Below are 26,271 nucleotides of genomic sequence, written 5' to 3'. Positions count from 1 at the left end.
ACATTAAAGTAAAACATACAAATCTAAATGTTATGTATTAAAAATCAAAAGCAAGGAATTTCAAAAACTATGGTGATATTACGAAGGGTGTGTTTTCAATACACGACCAATATTTTTATTCAAAAAAGAAAGTTATGCCATCGTCATATCTTTAGCGCGCACTGAATAATAATAGGCATATAAAATAAGTGATTGATGGCAACGAGCATGTTAAGCCACAAGATGTTTTTTCTCACATTATAAACATGTTATTATTATACATAAAGAATTTTGAAATACATGCAGCTTCTTTTTACAGTATAATATCTTGTACACATATTTAGACTATCACGCTTTAAATTTACTAAATATTCCCACTTCCGTTAAATTTTTAGCAACGTTGTGTTGTTGAACTTATAAACAAAGCCAAGCAGTTTTCAAGAGTTTTTAATACAAAAGGTTATTTACATTAATATATTACGTAATAACATAAAATCATTTATGTCTTTTTCGTATATGTACATATAAATAAAAGATGACATTTTTTCAGGAAAATCATAGCCTTTCTTTTAGCAAGTATAGCAAAAAAATTCGTACTATCTATTATTCTTCGCAATCACACCTTGAACTATACTAAACCACCGTTAATATTACGTTAATATAGTACGTAATAACAGAAAACCATTTATGTCTTTTTCGTATATGTATATATATAAAAGATGAAATTTTTTCAGGAAAATCATGGCCTTTCTCTTAGCACGTATATCAAAAAAATCCATACCATCTATTATTCTTCGCAATCACACCTTGAACTATACTAAGCCACCTTTAGTATTTTCGGAAGAAGTAATGCAAGCAAAGTTAAATAACAAACCTATTGTGGCTCTGGAATCAACTATTATCACCCACGGCATGCCTTACCCGCAGAATTTGGAAACAGCGACAGAAGTCGAAAATATAATTAGGCAACGAGTAAGTACAGACTAATATAAGAATATGTCCTTCGATCTTCATTATTTGTTAGGCTAACACCCCCATTAATAACAGTAACTGGTCATGGTAAAAGTAACCATTGAAATTACATATAATACATACAACTGTCTTAATCAACTAAGTTTATTCTTATTCAAAATATATTTATCACTTTCATTCATTCTTCGATATCATTCCATTATAAAATCGTCATCATCATCATCCTGTCAGTCGATAGAGGTTGGCTGCATGGCATAGGCCTCCCCTAAAGATCGCTACAATGACAGGCAGCAGGAGGCTTGCTCGCGCCGCATCAACTCTTCCAAAAAGACAGGCTAACAAATGCTAGTATGCCGCTATGTAGTTACTTTCTTTCTGTAGTTGTTTTATTGTTTTCGAAAACAACTATTGCATAAAAGCCTGTCCGATTAAAGATCGAGACGATCATTCTCTCTTAATTAATGCAGACAATTCTTCTTAGGAAAACATCCACTTGATTTCTGTCTTAAAATAGATTCAGTTTTTATTACCTATATTTTTTTAATTAGAATTGGCAATTTTTGAAACTTTCACCCCCAACGTAGTTATTTTACTTATGTTTAAGTATATTTTATAAAAGCCTTTTTTTCCTATATGGAAATCCTTCGTTAGATACTTACCCGCTGCCGGTGCAATTCAACACACACACGTAGACAAAAGCGTGCAGAATTATCTAACGCGATACTGCAAATCCTCACCATACGTGCAAAAAATCACCCTCCAATCGTTTGAAAAACCCATGTTGTAGGAATTTAAGGGCACAGACAACATTTGACTAAGATCGAAGTGCGGCATCTGTTTTTTTCAGGGAGCAACACCTGCTACAATAGCAATAATAAAAGGCAAGTTGATGATTGGTGTAACGAAAGAGAATTTGCAATACTTAGCTCAAGCTAAGGATGTGATTAAAGCCTCTCGGAGGGACCTTGCTGCTGTGATGGCAACCAGTAGCGACGGGGCCACAACCGTCGCTGGAACTATTGTGGCATCAGAGCTCGCTGAAATCGATATATTTGTTACTGGTGGCATAGGTAAGCGAATAAGTTTTAATTTATTATTTATATATCTGCGTCATCTACCATAATATCAGGGAATAAAAAAAATCGTTCTTCTATTGCTTTAAAACCAGTGAAGATTCAATTGCCAATAGGAAAACAACTTTTGTCCAGAAACATTAAAAAAATCATTTAATTGTAAATAATATTACATGACAATTGTCACCTTAGAATGTAACACAGTAATGTTTACTCACTTAGTAGTCAGTAAAAAATAGACAGTAGTAGCGACACACATAAATCGGCTATTCCATAAAAAAAACTGGCCACTACGGCCACCTGTCATCTTTTAGTTATAAATAATTGTTGCATTTTCGAAATCATGTTTAAGCGCCGATTTGTTTTCGGACATCAGTGATACAGTAGCTGCTGTTGCATTCGTGTCGAAATTTTAATATTCCACGATCATTTATAATAATTTAAATTAATTTACAATCGTGTGTAAGCAGTGGTAACCATAGGACTGAGACTTACGTATGTCGTGGATTCCCGGGACACAATCTTACATAATTCACACATTATGCATTATGCATATAGGATAGCCGCAGCCCGGAAATAAGTTTCCTAAGAATGAGGACATTGATATCTGTGTACCATAACATATCACCAACCGTCTTGCCAAGGATGGTGACTATGGCATATCCTCTTTTAGATATCTTTAGAGGAGACCTAAGTCTTACAGTGGACGTATATAGACTAAAACGACGACGGCGATATGCCTAACATACACCGCCACAATCACTTCTAGCTTTCTTTTCTCTCGTAAGAAATAAGTGCACGGGTCATATCAGAGCTCATATCAACGCGCTAAATGCAAATAAACTAAAATCAGTAAACATTAAAAGACAACCATAATAAACAAATTCTAAAACACTTTGACATGATACTTTTCCAGTTTTAAACCATATATATGTATGGTCAGCAGTGATATTCCTTTCTGCAATTTTGATTCTATAAATAAAATTAACCACAATACTTTATTCTTATACGAAAAATAGTTATAACAAAAGTTAACAATATGTAGCACAAGAGTTGTTGCTCAATTTCAATAAACACGAACCGTCCATGCATTGCACACAGGGGGCCTATGTGAATAATCATACAATATATGCTTGATAAAGTAATATTGTATAGCAATATCGAGATATTGAACTATACAGTGTCCCCATAACAATTTCATGCTGCCTTTATTCGATACATATACAGATTGTATACCCCCAGCGGTTATGTTGTGCACTGATGAAATTTGTAAAAGAATTATTAAAAAACTTCTTATTATAATTTACCGAAATACCAGGGAAAGTGTACAGGAAGCAATGACGTGATTAAATAAACCATCTAATGTAATATATAGTGTATACCTAAAAGGGTTTTTATAGATATGTTCTTTTCTCTATTGAATAGTCTATCGCAATTTTGAACGCATATTTCAGAAATAGAAACACTGATATCGACTTATTAATAATATCATTAACGTTGTGCACGCAAACTTTTTTGCGTAGCTTTTATTTTAAGCATTTCAATTATAAACATAAAATTGTTTTGTCCAAACTTAACAAAAACTGTGAAGGATTCGTTAATGTATTTTTATTTTAATATATATTATAATTGAATAGTAAATACTCATTTAAATTACCACACAGTAATAAGTGTCCACGTTTATTATAATTAAAATCGTAATTATAACCTTTGCTTGTGACAGATAATTTTTGTGTTATCAGAAAATTTCAAAAGTTTAAATGTAAATTATAATTATTAAATACGTAAATAAATTTAATAAATTATTTGATTTGCTTTTAATGTTCCTTTAATATGCTGAATGTGTTACATAATTGGTAATACGAATACATGGGGACGTATTTATTGAATTGAGGTTGTTGTTAAAACGTAATCCAAAATTAAACCGGCACCAGTGTGAACCCTTATTTATCATGGAAATAATTATAGCCAAAAGAACAAATTTCAATGTATATCTCTTCATCGCAAAATTGTTTAATATCTCTGTAACAAATGTTTGCTATCTAATACATTCGCTTTTAAGATCTTAGAAGTCGACTTCTGATATGATATGAAAATAAAAAATGGTTTTCTTTAGTGTAATATATTTCACATACGCTATAAAGTCCATTTTTTGTATTTACACAGTTTATCATCTGAAACTTTATTAGACGTCATCATCAAACTATAGAGGAATAAGAGTATTTATACCAACCAGTACGCTATGTTAGAAGACATTTTCCTTTATTCCTAGGTTCTATAATTATTATTTGTAAAAGTTTTAAAAACGTGCATGAGAAAACAAACGAATGATCATATTGCATAGAATCAAATTTTGTATAGACTACTCCAAAATGTTAAGTTAAAAACGTGTACATGAAAACTAATATATTTTTTCAATAAGTAGAATATAATATGTACAGGCGGAGTTCATCGAGAAGGTGAATTAACAATGGACGTCTCCGCCGACTTAACTGAATTGGGTCGCAGCCGTACTTTAATTGTTTGCAGCGGAGTTAAATCAATTCTAGATATCGGAAGGACTTTGGAGTACTTGGTAATTTAAATCATCTTTTATATCACAAAGTATACGTACTAACAAAATAATTCAAAAACCATAAATTATTACGTTTAAAAAGTATTTATCTATTATATATATACGCGCTGGGGTGTTAAGGTTTTAGAATGGAGACCATATACGCAAACGCAGCACATGACGTCCTCCCAAATAGTAAACAGACGTCCAATATAAAATGAAACTAATTTTTATCTAATTATATCGCAACGCCCTGCCCGTGCTGCCAAGCACTCGAAACTTCGAGAAACTAAGATTGACATACATGTAGATGATGCCCTATTACCTGATTTCAAATTAACGATTATTGTGGATAGGTTCATTAGCTTTTTAACTAATTTAATAAATTATAACTTTTACTATATTTAATTATTACTTTTTAACAGTCATACTGCAGAGACGCAAGCCTCTACATGTTCAACCACAATGGCTGTCATTATTGTTAAAAAAATGTTTTGGATTTTAGCTCTTAGAATATGCAAATTTCCTAACAATGGTTTTCTCATAGTTCTATAGCAAAGTCGAAAATCTTGTGTAATTTACACACAAGGCCAAAAGGAACTTTTACTGTGGATATATGATCGTAAGGCATTGTACTTTTACCACCAAGTAACTTTACGTAGCATCTGAATAAAATTAATCAACAACCAATATAACCAACAAAAGAAACACCAGTCTTTCTAGATAATAAGCTTCTTAATTTACAAAATAGTGATAAAACATATATGATCTTAAAGAGTTCAGCTCTGGGGCTCAACTAGGCTCCAGCATAGACATAATTCAGAAATCTCAGAAATTCATCCATAAGTGTCCAACGCTTTCTAGTTTCTAAGAATGAATCATGAGTCAGAATTGCACGAGCACTTAAAGATCTAAAAAGTGCAACAAGAAATTAATATATGGATATTTGTTATGGGAAATCATCTTTTACCTTTTATCTTCAAACATACCTGCTCATAGACTGTCGACTACTCGCATGATAATAAAAAAAGATGTTCCGACGTCACTTGTTGATTGATAACAGGAGACTCAAGGCGTATTAGTATGCGCCTTTGGTGGCAGTGAGGATTTTCCTGCATTTTACACTGCACGCTCGGGCCATCGAGCTCCACACCGTGCAACAGACGCCGCCCATGCTGCACGTCTACTGCAGTCCTCGCGCCAACTGCGATTGCAGTCAGGCATCTTGGTCGCCGTGCCTATACCACAGGAATATGCTATGGACGGTAAAAAGTCGCATTTTTTGTTAATAAATCATTTGTCAAGTATGTTATTTCTACAATGTTAAGTTTTATATAAACCAAGCTTTCACGTTTTAGTAAATGATGCGCCATGAACATCGTAATGTACACCCAAGAGTTTTGAAAAAGTAAATATCGTGTTTTATCAATGGTTTAACACATAAGGTAAACATTGTATTTCCTCGCGGATTACCATTCTTACACATGAGTGCACTGCAAATGATATAAAACAAATTTTTTGATATGTTTATTTTTACTGTTGTTTGTATATAATTTTATTTTCGATATATGTTTACTTTATATATTACTGTGATCAACTTACGCATTAAAATTACTGGTTACAGGATACTCTTATAAAGACACATCAGCCCATAGCCCATTATGTGACATTTAGGGCTAAACCTTACTAGCGGAAAAATGTATAAGTAATTAAAAAATCTATAATGTAATAACTTTATTGACATTACTGTTTTATTGTACTTAAAAACTATATTTACTCTCAATTTTGATATAGCTTACAAATACAAATAAAGATCTTGCTTTTACCTTAATTCGTTCATAATACTCCGACAATCACTTCTCACACTTTGAGTACAATGTATGTAATTCGTTCATAATACTTCACAAACAAAGTATACTGTGAAAAGATTTCAGCAATAATTTTATTGTAATTAATTCACCATATTCCCTTTTAAGACTTATTTATAAGTTTTATTTTGTTTTCGACTTGACAGAAAACGTCATTGAAGGCGCAATACAAAAATCACTAATGGAAGCAAAGAAAAAAGGAATACATGGAAAAGAAGTTACACCGTACATCCTTGCCGCTGTGTCCGATGCAACTGGAGGAGCATCTCTCGATACCAGTATCCTTTACAATTACTTTTACAATAAATTAAATAGAAATCGACTCAAATTATGACAAGAGAAATTAAAACATTACATCATATTTATTATTCTTATATAGTATGCTACATGAATCATTTTTCTAGTTTCATACAGTCCAAGCGCCTGTGAACTCCAGACCTTTGTTATTTTTATGGAGTGGAGACTAAAAATTGGATACGGCAGCGTAAGCAGGACGTCTACCGACAAGGAGGCCAAACGACCTTGACGAAAATGATGATGATAATGAATATAAGAAACTATGTTGTTCATTGTCCAAGTACTTATCTGGCAACGAGCATTATATATGCTCGTTGCCAGATACCCCTAAAGTTTACCCTAAAGTTGTTTGTATAAATATTAGATGATATTTTTCAGTAGTTTTGACGGTTACAACCCTTTTCTTTGACTTGTGATAAAATTTTTCATGGGATACCCTTCCGTTGCTGGGAATAGGTTAGGCCGCACTGCTACTGGCTTCAACCTCATGATCTTCTTTGACGCCTTTTGTCAAAATTACGGAAACGTTTTCTCAAACTAGCGTAGTCTCGACGGCAGTGGCCTAGTCCCTTGACGTCTTAAGGTCGAGCTCCTGAACTGTTATTATAAAGACATCAGCAGTGTTAGCTCACAAGCTCACCGCGGGGATATACGTGATATTATAATAGAGGATGTAATAGACATCTCCGCCGAATTCCAGGGTTATTACTGATGAGAAAATCTGATTTCCTTTCTTATTCCTTTTCCGCAGCCTTCTGCAACATCACAACAGATCTAATTTCTTACCAGACCTTTATTACCGGATAATAGGTAATATGACAAAGCCCCTTTGAATCAAACTTCATAACAAGGAATCACGTCTCTCTTATGAAAAGCATTTCCTGAGAAACTGTCAGCTTTTAAGATAACAAAAGTCCGGTACCTAAGCTAATTGTTACTAAAGAAACTATTAAATGTGTTGCAACCATTTGAATATTTAACGTTTTTACATTTTAATAAAATATTTATTTCTTGTTTTTACCCAAACCTAAATAATAATGCTAGTTGGATAAGTTTATATCCAAATGGCATAGAAATGAACGATTATTATTTCTATTAAATTATAATATATGTGGAGTCTTGCATTAAAATTCAATTTAAACAGAAATTTAGCGTGAGAATTCTGATTTTTAAATTCCTCAACAAGACAGACATCGCCCTCATTAAAAACAATGCAAAAGTCGGGGCCGACATAGCGGTTGAATATCAAAAAGTGAAAAATGTGAACAACTCACACAATTGCTCTAATGTTTCAAAGAACTCGGGGACTAGACAGCTACACACGGCCTGCAATATGAATCTGTATTCTTCAAAATATAAGGAGATGAGTTCAAAGGTTGAAGATCAGTCAACTGAAAACCCGGTATTGGTAATCGGTGGAGCAAACGTAGACAGGACGTACAGAGTCACGGAGGAGCGTGTGCAGGTAAGTGAAAATTACAAGTGAAGCAATTTAATTAAGGTAAAAGCATCTATTAAATGGTATTAAAAAACTAATTAATTACCGTTATATCAGATGTTATCCGATATCCCTAATTTGTGAAAAGTGATTTTGATTAGCACAAAGTGTTAATTAAAATTTGACTATATTATTATTTCACTTTTATTAGGTTTAGGATTAAAAAAATATTTGCTACATCGATTATTAATCGGCATTAATAATCGATGTATCGGCACAAACACGCGTAGCGAAATAATAATTGACCATCACCATAATCATTTAAGATGTAAGATGTCCACTTCTGGACATAAAACTCCCCTACAGATTTACAAATGGACCGGATGGAAGCGGTGTGCATCTAGCATCTTTCAACGACCGCGACAAGGACGTCTGCTCCCCTTGTTGGAGGACAATAATTGCTTTATTTTAACTATTGTAATGTGTATTCTACATGAATTAGATTGTGCCAAGCAAACAAGGTATTTTAAATTGGTTTTGGTTAAATTTTTTAAAATTTTTTTTAAATTGTAAATTCTTTACCAACGTATGATTTTTTTTAATAATGTTATTATCAGGATAGACTTTACGACCAATATGTGTTACCAGTAATTACTGCCGTTAAAGGTCGTTTCTCACTCCGAGCCTTGTTAGCAAGCTTTATACTCGCTGAACGAACTATTAAGAGGCCTACGCTCGGGGTTTCTTTACGAGGTCGAGATGAATGAGGAAATCCGAACTAAAGCAACCGATAAAGCCTAGAGGATTGACAAGTTGAAGTGGTAGTTGGCTGCCCATATAGCGCGTAGAATATATGGCAACTGTTGTCTTATTGCTCTGGAACGGAGACTACACACCAACAGGTGCAACGTTCTTTTACCCAAAAAGTCGACAGACGACCTTTTGGAGGTCGTCGAAAAACGCTGGACGCAATTCGTTCGCAATTCATCCGATCGGTCCTATTGGAAAGCTGTGGGGAAGATCTATATCCAGCAGTTGATGCCCTTTGGCCGAAATAATGATATTAATATTGTAAGGATAATAAAAATAATATCCTATAAACTAACTATTTGGAACTTATGTAGCGAATTATTGCCAAATAGTTATTATCCCATTACTGAAATCATTGATACATGTTTATGTGCATTGATAGTATGATTATGTGAATAGAAAGATGTCAGATGGAATTTGATATGGTCCGCATAACTAGTATGGTATTGAACTCTCATTGATGCTTTTTTATTCGACTATTCTTATTATGAGAGTTCTTCTTATCTACAAAAACAAAACAGCAGTCTGAGTTTCACGTGTTAGTAAAATTAGACAATTTTACGATTGCAGCATTCTTCCAATCTTCGTTTCAGCCCATAGACGCACACTGCAAGGCAAAGGCATCCACCAAAGATATCAATTAAAAGTTAATTGCCACGTTTAGCAGGCGCGTCGACAATTGCAGTATTTTACTATGGTAAGCAGACGACGCTGCTGCCCATCCTCTAGAAACTTGCACGTGTGCAGTGGCAACCCAAAACTGTATCCCGGGAATCGAGCCCGCGATCTGCGAACGTCAGTCAGTCAATCGAAGTCTCAGACCTCTGCCGCTAGGTTACCAATGCTCTTAATTCCATAGTATCAAGTGAAAGTTTATTAATAACTTGAATACAGATTCATACTTTTTCTGTAAAACACTTTTTTCATGCAAAATTCATACTTTTTATACCCTCCTAAAGCATCATAAAGATATGAGGAATCTGTCAACAAGTAATGTGTCTTGGTAATTCATAGTTTAGAATTAAAACCAACAAAACCCGTTTAGAATATTTTCAAATATCTTCACAGCCCTAAAAGAAAATAAACAAATTAGTTTGTTTATTTTCATTGTAACATAATCACAAACCAGAAACTGTTTACCATATTAAGGCGAGTTACAACTTCTAACACGCACCCGACCGTGATTTAGCAAAATGTTAATAGGCGTAACAAGATATTCATCTAAACTTTGATAAAAAACGGATGTTAGTTAGTAAAACATTTGTAATAGTTTTGTAATACATTTACACGGACGACCGGTTAGTCACTGCGTAAATACTATTCAGTAAGGCTTCAATTCTATAATAGGTTTCGCTTGCAATAGTCCAACTATGTCTAGGTGGGTGAGCGGCCCACTTTTCTGCAGTAAAATGTAAAGGTATTATTGTGTGCCGACTTGCGCGGCATCATAGCTAGTAAATTACCTGTAATGAAAATACCTACAATTTGGTATATAAAGTACAGTAACAAGGCGCAAACACTTTGTACAGAGGAATTTGTCGACGTCACCGTCGTTCAAGTCCAGAAACGTGCACTGCAAGACATAGGCCTTCTCCAAAGACATCTATGGGGGATATACATAATTCCCACGCTTGGTAGACGGATTGGCGATCGCAGTGTGGTATTATGATACGTAAATTACCCTGCTGTCTATCCTCTGGAAACTCGTTTATTAGTATGAATATAAGATTATATCCTGGTAATCGAACCCGCGACCTACGATCGCATGTCTCAGTCCGCAACCGCTGAGCTACCGCAACTCACTAGAACTTTGTACCTAATAACAATTGTAAAGTACACATTCTTCCTTTAATCATCGTTTCCATAAATACAATGTACTCAGAGAGTATTGCGAAAATAGTTTTTGTTAGATAGAATGCTAGTGAATCAAAATTTATTCTGATAAATCGACGGTTTAAAAGTAAAAATATGTTTGTTCCGACTTTAAATAACTACTCACCCATAAGCATTCTTAATATTATTGTGTCAAAGAAAAGTGGAATTGCGTCAGAGATGTTCTTACAATAATTTTTACGGGTACAAACTTGAAAAAATCTTACAAAGCGTTTTCTGAAGCAACTTTGTACTTTTGGCATAACAAATATAAGTGCAGCCGGTTCAGAATTAATCATCCTTTGACTACTATTATGGATACAAAAAGTACTACAGATGAAAAGTTTTAACAACAAATTTTAATATAACCTGTAAATCATCTACTAGGAGATTAGATCGGGAAGTGTTAATGATATCTTCAAATGATCTTTACGCAATAAATTTTGTTACCCGCTGGAAACCCTACAACAGACAACATTTTGGTGAAATTGTTGGTTCATTACGTATGCTTATTTTTTTATTTAATGTGTTGATGACGGATGCCAAATGTCAGTCAAATATAATACAAGGTTTTAAATCAGGAAATTGGAGGTTAGGAAAAAAGTGATATTGTGATGTTATATTATTACGAAAATCGATAGATGATACTGTAAATCGATTTTTTTATTTAAGTAAGAACACGTTTTTGTTTTATTCTTTTTGTTAGCCTTTAAAATATAGTATCTTGCAGATATAATTCTAGAGTGTTAAATAAAAATGGAAACATTTAACAAACTCTTTATTAGATGCATTTATTATGATAATATTAGCTCTCAGTCGCCTAGTGCGTACCTTCGGAAAGTTGTATCAACTCTACTACGAATACTGAATACAATTATGAAACACTCATTACATGTATAATTACATTGAACACATAATAAATTTTACAGCATTAAATTATAATTACAAGCTCTATATATGGACATACAGTGTATTTTGTTAAAATATGTTTTGGTTATTTATATTTTATTTTTTGATATTAAACAAAACGGTACCTTACGTTGTTCGGCGTCGTGTAACAATACACAGTTTTCTTTCACTATTCCCACGATTTTATTTTGCATCCGCATTTAATGAAGACTAAAAATGATTTCATCAATGTTTTATACTCACATAAATATACTTGGATGAAGAGTAAAAAAATTTAGTACATCTGTATTACTCTGATAACATAAATAAATTTTAACATAACCTTCGAACGTAGTTAATTCAAAGAGTCGTTACGGTTTTAAGCCAAGGCACATGGTATTTAACGTTTTTTTGGAAGAAATGCAGATGTTAGATTGAAACCTAGCTACAAATTATCCAACTTTCCGAACATAGGTACAAAATTTAGTAAGATTGGTACATTTATGTGACAACAATATTAAAAAACTATTCTTCTGCATAATTTCACATATTTACCTACTCTAAGCGAACATAGTAATTAATTTATACTCAATATTATATCTAAAAAGTACATGTTAATAAGTACAAATATGTAGATAAGTATATATAATGTACCTAAATTAGTTAATGACACTCAGTGACAACTATTTTAAACGTGGTCGATGTTTAGTGCATTCACTAATTTATTTTTGAGTTATAATTTTTTTCACTTAACAAAGTGATATTAATAGTTATTTAATTCAAGTTATTGTTTTTCACTGCCTTTATGTTATTTTCGTTCGTTTTAATCTATATGCCGACGTACGATTCTTACGCGGGAAACATGAATTCATATAATTCATTTCCAAACGTAATAAATATTTATTATATTTTCATATGAGACCACTATAGAAGACTTTAAAAAGGTTTCTAACCTTATTTGGACACAGCCATAAAATTTAAACTTTTCCCTTACCGCGATATCAACGTAGATACCAACCATCTTAAACACATACAACTGTTTTAACAATGTTGATAAATGTCATATGAAAACCTCCTTCGGCATTGGAAAAAGAATAGTTATTAAATGTAGTTCTTCGCTTTATACTGTATTAAGCATATATTCGTAGGCACTACGTCGTTTAAGCTCATATCAGTACTATTTTGTCTGTCCATACAGTGACTCGCAATCTACACGTGTACACACATACAAGTTACAGTATGACAATACTTATTTACATTCACATATATGGAAAACAGGGATCAGTGAAGATAGTAACTACCGTTAAATAAACAAAGCTAATTAATTCTATGTATCCATCAACTCTATTAATAGCTAAAATTCATTGCTTTTCATTGGCAAATAATATTTTAAAATAAGCTTGTATAATAAAAATCTTCACTGGTCCCATAATCAATACAAATTGATAATAAAATATTCTAATGAATACATAAACATTTAATAATTAGATTAATTAAATTTACCTCTTGACGTGTTACTACCCTAGGTCGCTAAGGAAAGCTGTGTCTAGTTTTGTATTTTTATTTTAACTTACATAAGATATTATTTGGTGAAATTTGTACCCGTACAGTATTACCACAATTTAATATTCATTGCGATTTTAACAGGCTACGTTATTTCCACGATAAATACATTCTTTTCATTCACTAATTTTCTTTTTAAATAGTATAAAGGTTCATTTTTATTTTGTGCTATATTTGGTACCAAGCCAAGCAATATACGAATGCTGGCAAAACTTTTTGTGGCAATACTGCGGCACTTTTGGAATACTTTACGATCTTTTTGCAATATAATTCGGTCATATTGGTCGATGTTGCAGTCGAAAACAATATCGAACTAGAAGTACAAATCTTAAGCACAACGTACAAAGTTTACGGTGTAGCTAAAGCAAACAATAGAAGGATACAGTCAATGACATAGCAGGGTCCATTTTATTACGATTTGTAATCCTAAAGATATTAATCAGAAAGCTTTCCTTAAACCTATATAACACACTGAAACAAATATTTAAACTTTCTATTTTAATTCATTCTTATAGATACCCAGCTTAAATAAGTGATTTTATACAACATAACCGTTATCTAATGTGATTCAAAAATTATTTAAAGAAATAAGATTTTCAATGCGACTAAAAGCTATTTCTAGAACAAAATTTTTAATCCAATTGTAAAGAAATGTTATTGTTTAATTATTGTAGTTTTATACCTGCCAAGCATAGGAACTAAACACAAGCTTTGCTCGTGGGTTCATATTCATGTTAAATAAATTGCACTTTATCACTTGTAAACAAGTTTTTATAATGTCCTATATATTTGTATCTTTACACGTATTGACATTCCTTCTGTAAAGTATTTGCGTAACGTTTCACTTCATTACACGCACAATTCTTCTTAATGACAGCTGAAAGTTTATCGGCTTGCAGTTTTCACGCAATGTATAAATCAATATAACGTCTTACAATTCGAATTCGGAGCGAGTGTGGCGGCGATGGTCGAGGCGTACGCGTGCCCCGGCGCGTCTGACGCACACCGGGGCGCCACGCCCAATCGGCGGCTCTACCTCAAACCCTGCGGCGGGGAATGAGCGCCATCGCCGCCCAAACAACCGCTCCAAGTAACATCTTAGTCAGATCCGAGTAGCCGCGTTGTCCGCCGCCAGCGGGCGGTAGTCTCCGCGCGCAAACTCCCGCATCTCGCAGTTGTTGTTCCCATTTATGGTTTTCAGCCCCAACGACTCTTCGTGTATACTTCGCCGGGAACACGGTTCCGAGGTTCTGCCGAGGAGCGCTTCTCTCTCGCCCGCTCTCTCGGGACTTCCTCCGTGAGCTCGAACGCCACCGTTTGCGTTTACAGCATTCACTACAACCGTTTGAGACAATGGCCCACCATGAATGGGACTACCATCCAAAAGCTCACCGGCGCCTAACTCACTTCGTAATATTCTTATTTTCTGAATCATCTCTTTTATCTCGTATCTGAGAATACCGAGAAAGCACAATTTCAAAAATGCAATGACGCAGTATCCAAGAACGAATAATGCATCTGCAGTTCGACGAAGCCAAGAAAGCAATCTTTCTGCACACGCAGCCGTGTGTGGTGCGCAGTGAACTGGGGTAAAAGGCGCCTGCGATGTGGCAGATGTTGCAGCGAGGGTAGCCGGTGTCACGGCTGGAGTGTGCGCCGGTATTCGACAGCAGCTGGGTGGTAGCGAAGATCGGTTGAATGCAGCGAAATCTGCCGGACCCGTTACACCGCAACACCTCTGCTCCCGTTGTAAACGGTCCCAAGCCTCTGAGAAATCAACGTCCGTGTCGTAGTCTTTTGCGAGTCGTAAACGCAGCTGAGGTCGCAACTCCCTGCAAACGCGTTCGAATCGAAAAGCCCAATAGACACCGATTGCAGCGTCTCCCACTAAAAGAGCCAGCAGTGCGAGCCAGTACGCGTTAAGCATTCGTTCAGAGAGACGAAGAGCCGCGAAGCAGCCGAGTAGCTGGAGTAAACCGGCTTGGGCGGGCAGAGCGGCGTACCCGTAGAGGAAGCCGGGTTGCGCTGCGCCGAGACCGGGCACCAGCGTGCGGCGGTAGTCGGCGAGCGCTCGGGCCGCCGCCGCGCAGAAGGCGAGCGCGCCCAGTAGCAGTGCCCCGTTGCACGCGTAGATCCAGATGCGGTAATAGCGCATTGCTCGGTGCGCGGCGGGGTAGTGCGCGGGGCGCGCGGGCGGCGGCAGCGTCATGGTGGCGGGCGCATCGTGACGCCGCCCGCGCCCGCGCCGCCGCCACGCGCCGCGCCCCACGCCTCTGCAACACCACACCACCGTACACCACATTACATCCCAACACTACCGTGATCTAAAAATAAATTATCATCAAGAAAAGTATGCGAATAGCGAGCAGGAGCCGGTAGACGCATATTTGGACCGACGTCATAGTTAAGTTCATGGGAAGACGCATCGTGGCGTTCTTTGTGAGCGTAAGAGTCCGATGCCTAGCAGTGGATGTCTATTGGCTGATATGATCTATCGGATAAATTCATGTCAGTCGGGGAGAAAAATTGATTCTGTTTTAAAACGAATCGGCCTTTGCCTCCTTGTGGGACGTATTGCCACACTTACCCGCGACTCGAAACAGTCCTCTCCCAACTTTGATATCGATTCAGCTAAGGGTATTCGGCAAGTGTTTCACACATTTGTTGAGTAGATATCAGTCATAACAATATGTCAGACGTCACGTCTGAAGTAGATTTTTTTAATTTATTAACTCGCAGATTCCTCATCCGCGAGTCCTGAGTCATTAATAAATAAATTACTTTCTCAACAAAATATTTAAACTACACGTTTAATACAAACACACAAAACAACTATTTAACTTTTACATGAAAGTTTAAAATTTACTTCCAATTTATAAGCTATAAGCTTTAGTTTATATGGTGCAATTTTTAATAAATTTTATTTTTTGTGAAACGAAATAAATATGGGTACAGCATAATACAAGACTTATCCAAAACATTATCCGATGCGGCCAATACACTCGTAAAACTGGTATAGGCTATCTGCGTACCTCGCTAAAAATAATAAAAACCGTAAAGAGTTTTTATTTAGAGTAAATATTCGTTACTGTGCGGTTTAAGGGTAGTGCAAAATATGATACTAAAAAAAACAAATACTTTTAAAAATTGTGTATTTAGCAAATTTCCCGCTGAGATTGCTGCTATATAATATCGTGTTTTACGTCGCTATACACAACAATAACACAGTTTTCTAGTAGTACGGAAAACCGTTACAAATTTTGTGACCTACATCAATGTCAAATTTCTTGTGCATGACTTCTTGCAAAGCCAGAAAATGATAATTTAGGTACATACATTTTAGCGGCATTAATTTGGATTTCCATTAACCGTCCTGTCTAAGCGCAGATGTTTATGTTCTAATAGTTTGAAACCAAAAAAAAATGTCGTATTTTATAGCGATTACTTCATTAATTTATTTAATGTTTTATAATAAACAAAGGTTACTCACAATTTTTTTTAGTATCGTACACTGTAAGACTTTAAAAGTATTAATATTAAATTGGAAATTTTATGCTTATATTTAATAACAATTATTATTGTTTTTCTTGCAATTTTTTTTTAATTCACATGAAAAATTAAACGATATGGTTGCCGTTTTGCGCTTAACAACACATTTAGCAATTAATTTTTATTTATGTAGATTAAAGCTATCATTCTTTGTTAAGAGATAAAATTCAATTTACTTCAATGTATTACTATTTTCGAGATATTTCATATTATTATAAGAATTTTCACTTTACCGTGTTAATTAAAGATTAGAGAAAATAAAACTTTAAAAAATCAAGATACTGTTGAAACGCGTGAATAATTTGTGCGAATTACAAATCTGGTAATATTCCCCCAACAAAACGAATTGATAGTTTTCAGGATTACATAAACATTATTTTAACTGGTCGAAAGTTACGAAATCTTCTTTTCCTTAAATAAAATCGATCGAAATTATCGCGTCTCACTAAATTTTAATTCGAAATATTTTAATGTATTTTGTAAGATTTCTAACCACATGTGAAAATATCTTGAATAAGTTTCGTTACTTTTTCTTCTTCAGGCAATTTTTAATGAAACTGTTATGTGCCCCACCTATAAAACCACTATTTTTGACTTTTAAGTTACAAACTTAAAAGTCAGAAATATTTGTAATTTTTAACAAATTTAACAGCCTGAACTTTGTGGGACTCTCTCTTCTAAAATCGATCTATGTATCAAAATGTGCTACTAAATTATTAGATGAAACAATTTCTTCCGTTAAAAGCCGATTTAGATTATCAGGTAGATGATCTGAGGCTCATGCCGCTTTTAGTGAATGAGTGTAAGTATTTTTATCATTGAAGATAATATTCGATTTAAAAAAAAAAGTGTTTATCACTTACAATCCGCCGCCCGTGCCGTTCGTACGAAACCTGGTTAGTCACAGAAGGGAACGTGCGAGAGAAATCAATGCGCCTAACACACCGGTGCGGGGCCTGCAACAAAATATATACAAAATAATTATTAACAAAATACGATATGCTTTTTTGTAATTTAATGACGAATAAATGATGACAATCATCTTTGCATTTGATTTTATATTTTAACGAACTTGACAGAGGTAATTCTGTGATATCTATAAATAATCAACGAAATTCATAGTGAACTGTCAAACGCGCAGTTTCAATAAATATTATATTTTATGAAATTCCCGTGCAATCTACATCGGGAATATTACAAAATGTATAAATAACATGAATGAAATAAATACATTTTAGAAAATAAGCATTCATTTATATAGGTAGATATCAAAAATAATATTTATGTATCCGCATCTTATATATTTACAAAATATAAACTATTTTAAAGTGAAAACTTAACTATTAAAAATTTAAAACTATTAAATTCCAAAAAAAGTTTTTTTAAATAAGTGAAAGGTCTTTCTCCGCCTTTGGCGCAATATTTTGCCCTTTGTCTACAAAAAAAATTAATAGAATAGGAATAAAAAATGGTTAAATGTTTATAAGTATGGGACAAAATGGTTTTGTTAGTTAAGATACAATGTACAGCTATTATTTATTTAGTGGAATCACAATATTATTGTTTACAGTAAAGGCCAAAAAGGTCTATTTTACAAATCTAGATTTCGATCGTGGTTAACTTTATTTAGAACATTATTTGAATTAAGAAGTTTTAATGACGACTAAAAGAGACAAAAAATTTATTTCAAAACGTAAATTGCAATTTTCGGTCGTGTATCAAATGGAAATTTTGATCGTGATGACAATGAAAATTGTTAAAGAGACTGATGGGCAGCCATAACTTTTTAAAATTACTGTCATCATCACTATTTCAGCTGTATTATATCCACAGGACATGGACCTCCTCAATAGATTTCCAAGAAGACCAATAAAAGGTCCACCATACAGTACGTACCGATTCTCACCGCGACTCTATTTTTAATTTCAAATATGTTCAGATGATGTTGTTGTATGTCGTCCGTGTATATTTTTCCGGCCACTTTATGGCAACCATGGAAACAGAGGGTAGAGACTATTCCATAGCTTACTACTTTTTAATACCAATACGTAGATTAGTTTCATTATAGGAAATACTAGAAAATTCTTAATGATAAGAATAGAAAAATTGGCAAGCAACTATTTAGCTTTTAAATATTAGTTTTCCTAATAATTCAATTCTTAATTTTATATTGTGTTAGATAATATTATATTACGTTACTCGACAAGTATCAATGAGTACTACGTAGTATTTAGTATACCGATTAATGCTTATCACCATGTTACACACTTTGACTTTGTATTCGAAACGGATCAGTCATTCCAGAATTTAAGTACACGGAAGCTATAAAATCATGAACATCAAGGAGGCTGGCACTAGTTTGTTTTATAGCATAGGCGCTTTAGTGCAGGACCGCTCATTTCTATATACAATAGCTTAGTTCATCTCTCTGAAATCAATTGAACAGAATATTGCCTCTAGAGGCCTGTCGATGACGTGCATGGGTATATACTGTATGTATTGTACATGTCACATACCTTGAATCAATCTGTCTGGCTGAACGAAATGTTTCATGTACTATTTTGTGAAGGCATTTTCGTAAAACAACCAGATAAATCAAGTACAGCATAAACAATACAAAATATTGCTTATCAATAGTTTGGTAAAAAAGTTCCTTCGCTTTTTATATGAAAATTCCATACACATCTTATCAAACTCATCATAGTGATCATGTTAACCGATAGACGCACACTGCGATACAAGGGCTCCTCATACAAAGAATCCCGGCTGTCTGCGTGTGCGGGTTCCCAACCCGCTTCTATGGGCTCGTTGTCGCCACCCGAGAACCTATCAAAGTTTATTATTCAATGACTTTGCCAGCTTTTAGAATGCAATTAGCGAATACTTTTTCCCCAATATAAAACACCGTTAGTATTCACAATAGCAATGGAAACGAAACGGTAACAAAAATATAATGAATGCCAATCTTAACACTATAGTTTATACTATGCTACCGACAACTGCCTTAGCACAACAGGCAGAAGAGTAAGATTACTTCATTTTTAAACAATGTATTTGTTTAATAGTAGCCCGGCATTAATACCTTAAATATCATAATTGTACATAATTTGTCTAGATTTGTTATTACTTTAATTAGTACTTTTGTTTTGTTTTATATTAATCCAATTTTATTGACTAGATGCGTATTGAGCTCAATAAACATATTAATATCATTAATATTACTTACAGCAAAAATTGGCTGTCGAATCGTGATCGAAGTCGCTTGATACGGGCAACGCATGACCGGTCATCGTAGCGATCTTTGGTTACGTCGAGCAACATTTTTGATTGAAACAGTGCGCATAGCACTGAAGCTGACGCGCGTAAAAAAGAATAAGTCTGTTAGAGAAGTAATATATAAGAGTATACAAAGGCACCCTAAAAACAGTGTTGTTAACGATCCTTGAACCTCTTAGGTTGCCTTAGTTAGTGGCAATCGTGGAATGAGGATAAATGTACCAAGTACTTAGCTCTGGCCGCCCACTTGTTAGAAGTATTAAATTTAGTTCATAAATATTTTTATGTTACGTTTTAATAAAATAAAATTTTGACGTTTTTTTATTTCAGAAGTATTGAAGAAGAAAATGGGAACAAACTTAAGAAAAGGACGTTTTAGATATTTGCAAGGACTATATTATATGTAATTTGTAGAAATATAAACACTAGTATATTTACAAAGCTGCAATCACGTTAAACATTAGATGAGCCTTATCTATAATCATCTAATTCGCCTCAATCAAATGTCGCAAATCAACGGAACTATAAATCGTTGCTAATCGAAAATCGATTCTAGTCGCTGTTTAATTCAGACCGAGTGAGGTGTGTATTGCCAATAGCGAACGCCCCACTGGCGCCTTCAAAATTGCTCACATACATCCACCATTCGCACGAACATGTTGACAATTTGTGTCACTGATTCTTTTATAACCTAAAACGATACAAACAAGTAACAATATAGATTTGTACCAAAAATCAAAAATAAAATAATAGAGTAAAAAAGAGTAAGATAAAATATTTACGTTCACAGGCAGCAAAAAATGATTTGATATTTTATTAATTTCACTAAGCATTGACGCGTTTCAATTCCGTTTACCGGATGATTAGTTATAACTACAAAAGCTTTAAAAGGAGCAAAAAGTTCTAAATATTTTACAACTATTTTCAATCATGCTGTATAAAGTGTCCATTTAGAGATAAGTTACATTTTCTATTAAACTGCGCAGGTCTATAACGTCTGGCAATACAAAGTCTTCAGGGACAGATAGTCAATAATAATTAATTTAAAATGTAGTAATCTTGATTTTGAAAAAGTTTTTTATGCATTACATTATTTCTGCAACTTGATTGATTGTTTGATTCTTGGATACGGTGTACTATAAATTAATTTATATATAAAGAATTTTACACATATATAGCAGCATAATACAAGTAGCAAAAATACATGCAATGTCACTATTAACATCGTTCCGGAATTAAAACATATGCTTTATTAAACCATTGACACAATAAATTAATAAAAAATAAGAACCGTTGATTTATAAGCGAGAGCTTTGTAAATCGTTCCATTAAAAATACTTTTATTTTTATAAATAACTGACAACTGCAAAAATTGCTTCATCAAAACGATGTTGTTTATATAATTATATGAACTTTTAATGACTCTAGATTAACTGCCTTCATCTTTAATGTATAATATACTTGGGCTGTCCATATAATGTCACTCCTTTTCAGAACATCGTAAAGTTAGTCACATATCTATGTAAGTTTTCATTTCTTCATTAGTGTTATGTAAATTATAACATTGGTGAATATATATTATTGAAAATCATAACATAAAAATCTTGCTGGTTGTTTTTCTAATAATTTAAAATATGATAATATATATAGGTTTTTATACAAACAACAGGATACTGCAAAAATACAATATCAAATAGTTTTTTTTTGTTATACACTAAACAAGTTTAAAGTCTAGAACGAATGATGAATGTTTAATTACGTATATGCATGTACACAGCACGACATCAGTAATATAGAACATGTTATTATATACGAGTACATTACTATTAGTTCTAAACATAAAATAAAAAGTATATTATTAAATAAATCTTTTATTATAATCATTATAACTTTCACACAATATATTAACCAGTTCATACCGATCCGGTGCCGTTAATACGCGATACCAGAGTTTCTTATTTTCGGATCATTATTATAATCAGTTTAGCCATATGCTTCATGCATAGATTTCCAATAAAACCGGTTGGAAGCGGTCTGTATCCTTACGGAAAAACGTCTACGCATTCAACATTTTTAGTTAATCGAAATGTAAGGAACTTGATTAATTGACACATTATAATGTGTACAACGAACATTGTTAAATTACATTTTTAAATGTAATTTAACAATGTTTCGAGCAACTATTTAGTTTCTGGTCAGTTCTTCTCATCAGATCAGCGTTCCCAGCTGGTGGCAGCTCACTCACTGACTGATTTTTAGTAATTTTAAAATAAAATAACGATTTAAAAGTGTGGAATAAAGATATTTTAAATTTGTAATTGTATTATCTAGTTTAATAAGGTTTTTAAAGGCACCAGGATTGGATTTAAATATTTTTACTTTAAACACAGTGGTTGCAGGTTTTAAAAGGTGAATCGAGTTAATTAAATCGTTCTTAAAATATCAAATCCTGTTATCCAATTATGGTTCTTGTATGTCGGGGGCACATCGACGAAATGTAATCTAATAAATTCCTAACTTTGCTTCACATTGACACATCACTTTGAATAGAAATACCGAGAAATACAATAAAAGAAAGATTCGTCCTTTATGTTACAAGGAAACATCGTAGTAATCTTTTAGGATAAAATCGATTGGCTACCCGCCAAAGAGCCTCTTGGCCTTGTCTTGAACACTATGGCGTCCTCTTTCAATGATTAACAATGACATTTGTAATATTTAATAAAATAGGACGTTAATATTTAAATTTCAAGTCCAGCAAATTTTATATACATTTAATATCAGCTAATAAAGATTAATCCAAATAGAATAATATCCATTAGCCACCGGCGGTGCTCCGCTGTAAATGCTTATAACAAGTCTACAGGCAGCCATAGGTTTATTAAGTCATTCGAATTTATATCTTTTATCTCTTTCATAAAATATTTAAATTTATATTCGATTTTAATACTTTTGCTAGTATATTTCATGTTTGCATATATTTAGGTACAATACGTGTGTGTCGAATGAAAATACTATGTGTTTGTTTTAAAGAGTTAGAATATTAAACACTCGAAAAACCCATTGAAATTGACTTAAAACATCCATTTTGTTTGCTGGTATGAAACGTAATACAATGATACGAATTTGAAATTGTTAATAAAAATATGTTGCGTTGGCAAATTTTATAGCTTCACGATAAAAACTTGCGATATCATTGCCCAGTAGACGCCAGTCTGATCATTAAAATTTTATGATTAAGCACAAGCGTCCTTCTGTGATAATAATAATTATTTCAGGCAGCTATCCTTCTTATTTTTTATTAATTTAAAACAATATATTGCAGTCAATAATTCACTAAAATAGATTTAAAATAATGATTTATAACGACGTTAAGTAAAAGGAAATGTTTCTTGCATGTCCTTTTTATTGTTTTCAGCGTATTCGCTGACGCCCATTGGCAAGCATAAACCTCACAACAAATATTGCAACGATGACCGGTCCCCGCATACAGCGATTTCCGTCGACCTCAACCATGTCGCTTGTTAAATTAAGGGGGGCTTACCCGAGCCGCGTCTCCTGACTCGTGGTCATCACTCGAGAACGCCCCAACGGCCATCGGTTGCACAGGCGATGTGCTCTCATTTACTTTTCTTAAATGCTTTAATAAAGTATTAATAAACTTTAACAATTTTCATAACGACTAAATAGAAAACAAAAAGCTGACCCATGAATATGCTATTAATTTTTCCCTCCTTTATTTCTATTTTGATAAAAGCTGATGACAATACTTAGGAGGTGTTCATTAAAAGTTTTCTAAAAAATAAAACAAAGCACTCGCCCTTTGAAACTAAAAATAGTGTGATTAATTAGTAGCTTCGGTGGGCTATAGAGGCCCTCAAACTGATAAAATTTCGTTATAAGTTGTTATCGCTTTTGCGATAAACCACGTGTATCAACGTCACAAAATAAACAAGTGCAAACTGAACAACGAATCAAAATGTTCTTTCTATGTTGATAGTAATATCTTTTTTTCTCACGATTAGTCCAATATTACAGATAAAACTTTATTTCTTAACTTTTAATTAATAAACTTTAAATTTTTTACATTGAAAAAAAAATTCTCGATTTGACAGAACAGGTGATACACAACCACGTTTATCCTTTTTAAAAGAATATCTTTGAATTAATTTTACTTATTAAAGAAAAATAATACAATATGTTATCTAAAATTATAAATATCGAAGAAAAATAAAAAGGAAAATGGAAATGAAAAACAAATATTAAACCGTACAAAGAAACAATGATGCGGAGAATCATAAAATTATTATAATTCAGATCCCATATAACCTTACATTCCCATATAGACTTTGTTAAAATGAAGAGGACCATAAGGCCGGGATTTTAATTCGGGTGTTCGTTGTAACGAAAATATTATCTATATTCCATAAATATTAATCGTTTGATAATAATTCCCCGAATCTCAAACTCTGTAAATTTTGATTTCTATGTATTTCTAAAATACTCTCATTAATTAAACTATTTTTCATTAGATTGTTAGCAGTTGGTCTTGAAGATAAAGGTATAATGACGGGTTGAAACCAATGGAATGCTGTAGCCAAAAAGACTGTCAGATATTATTTCCTTTGCGATGTATAGTTCTTTACCAATTAAGTAAATACATTCAAGTTAAATACCTACTCGTAACTAAGAATATTGAATAATTACTTGCCAAAAGTAAATATGTGATCAAATTTAATATAAACATATTCTTAGATATAAGAAACTTGCATGCTTTCAAGTGTCATCGGAATTGAAGTAATGACCGGGAAAAATCCTGCTAACTTACGTAGTGATTGATTATATATGTAAAAGCTTTAAAGGTGTTGTCGTTTGTGTAGCTCATTTGCTTTCAATTAATGTTTAGTACAGCCTTTTATAATTAATGGCTTCAGAAATAATAGATCACGTTTAGGTAATTAAGTGAAAAAACGCGTTTTCAAAATTATTTATAGTTTACTATCTGTCTCTACAAACTTTGTACCGCCAGAACTTATTGACCTGTGGCATTGCAATATAAAAGAAAAAGCTTTTTAAAAATAAGGATGTATTACATTTTAAAATTTATTATTTTAATTATCTGTCCCTTTAGACTTTGCACTGCCAGACGTTATAGACCTGCGCATTTCAATAAAAAATATAAGATATTTCAGAATGCACACTTTATACATGATTGAAATGTAGAAGGAAGTAATTGTAAAAGCTTTGGAGCTTTTTGCTAACAAATGAAGTTTATATTTACCCCTCTAAAGCCTTTACATCTATAACCAACCAACCTGTACAGCGAATATTTTAATTAAACTGAAAAAAAACGTATATGTACCTGTCTTCACGAACCAACCAAAAAAATTTGGTTAGTTCTATCTATACGAGAATTGGATTCAAGTTGAAAACTAATTTCCTGCGGCACAAAGCAATCATCGGGATCTAGTATGTGTGCTATCTCTGATAGACACCGCTCGGCACGTTCCATTGATTGATTCACCAATCTCATCTGGAAATATTTTTCCGGAGTTACCTTGATGACCGAGCGTTGAATATTCCTTTTTTTGAAATGAATTTAATTTATTACTAGATCATACGTAAAATTCTATCTCTACGTTAGAATATAAGTTAAATGAAGTCTCAGTTTAATACATTTATTAACTCTGAGTTATAAATTTAATTAATATAAATAATAAAAAATTAAGTTCAGTAAAAATTACTCTAATTTAGTAAAAAAGAAAATTTATTTACAAAATAGTCGACACAGAAAAAAATTCTTTTTATTTTTATTATATATAATAAAAAAATGTATGGATAAGCCGAGTGGTATGATTTTTTTAGATATTGTTATTAGTAAGTAATTTTTTATTTAAAATAACAATAAAAAGTACGATGAACAAGTAAATCATTAAAGAGTATATGTATTAAAGCTTTATTTTTAATGATGTGGCAATGAAGGCGTAAAATAATTTTGCAAAGAATAATATAATAAACAAACCTATAAAAACACTTACGTATAATTTTCAACTTTGAAATGTAATTTAGCTAGCAAAATATTTCGTGCTGTTTTCAAATTGATTATCGCGCAAACATTGGGTCAATTGCCTG

At 33.2% G+C, this 26,271-nt stretch overlaps 2 protein-coding genes across 4 annotated transcripts in view; one reads left to right on the top strand and one right to left on the bottom strand.

Annotated features, from left to right (window-relative positions):
- Positions 1–719: 719 nt before the first annotated feature.
- LOC137929923 (uncharacterized) overlaps positions 720–26,271 on the top strand; it is a 97,849-nt gene continuing 72,297 nt past the window's right edge. The window contains exons 1-6 of the mRNA XM_068773061.1: positions 720–951; positions 1,799–2,021; positions 4,466–4,599; positions 5,642–5,843; positions 6,593–6,724; positions 7,934–8,208. Coding sequence (XP_068629162.1) covers positions 721–951; positions 1,799–2,021; positions 4,466–4,599; positions 5,642–5,843; positions 6,593–6,724; positions 7,934–8,208 — 1,197 coding nt within the window. The 5' untranslated portion in view covers position 720. The remainder of the gene's footprint in view (positions 952–1,798; positions 2,022–4,465; positions 4,600–5,641; positions 5,844–6,592; positions 6,725–7,933; positions 8,209–26,271) is intronic.
- The window catches only part of LOC137929924 (tetraspanin-4-like), a 67,800-nt gene continuing 53,919 nt past the window's right edge, over positions 12,391–26,271 (bottom strand). For all 3 annotated transcript variants that reach the window (XM_068773063.1, XM_068773062.1, XM_068773064.1), the window contains 2 exons: positions 17,727–17,819; positions 12,391–15,587 (listed from right to left, as the gene is read on the bottom strand). In XM_068773063.1, the coding sequence (XP_068629164.1) occupies positions 14,417–15,523 (1,107 nt within the window). In that variant the 5' untranslated portion in view covers positions 15,524–15,587; positions 17,727–17,819 and the 3' untranslated portion in view covers positions 12,391–14,416. The remainder of the gene's footprint in view (positions 15,588–17,726; positions 17,820–26,271) is intronic.

This window comes from Battus philenor, unplaced genomic scaffold, assembly GCF_028537555.1.
Source record: "Battus philenor isolate CCGP_79_NKW_IND1 unplaced genomic scaffold, ilBatPhil1.0.hap1 SCAF_5, whole genome shotgun sequence".
Lineage (NCBI taxonomy): Eukaryota > Metazoa > Arthropoda > Insecta > Lepidoptera > Papilionidae > Battus > Battus philenor.
The sequence above is the reverse complement of the archived record's forward strand: the minus strand, read 5'-3'. Positions and strand labels throughout refer to the sequence as shown.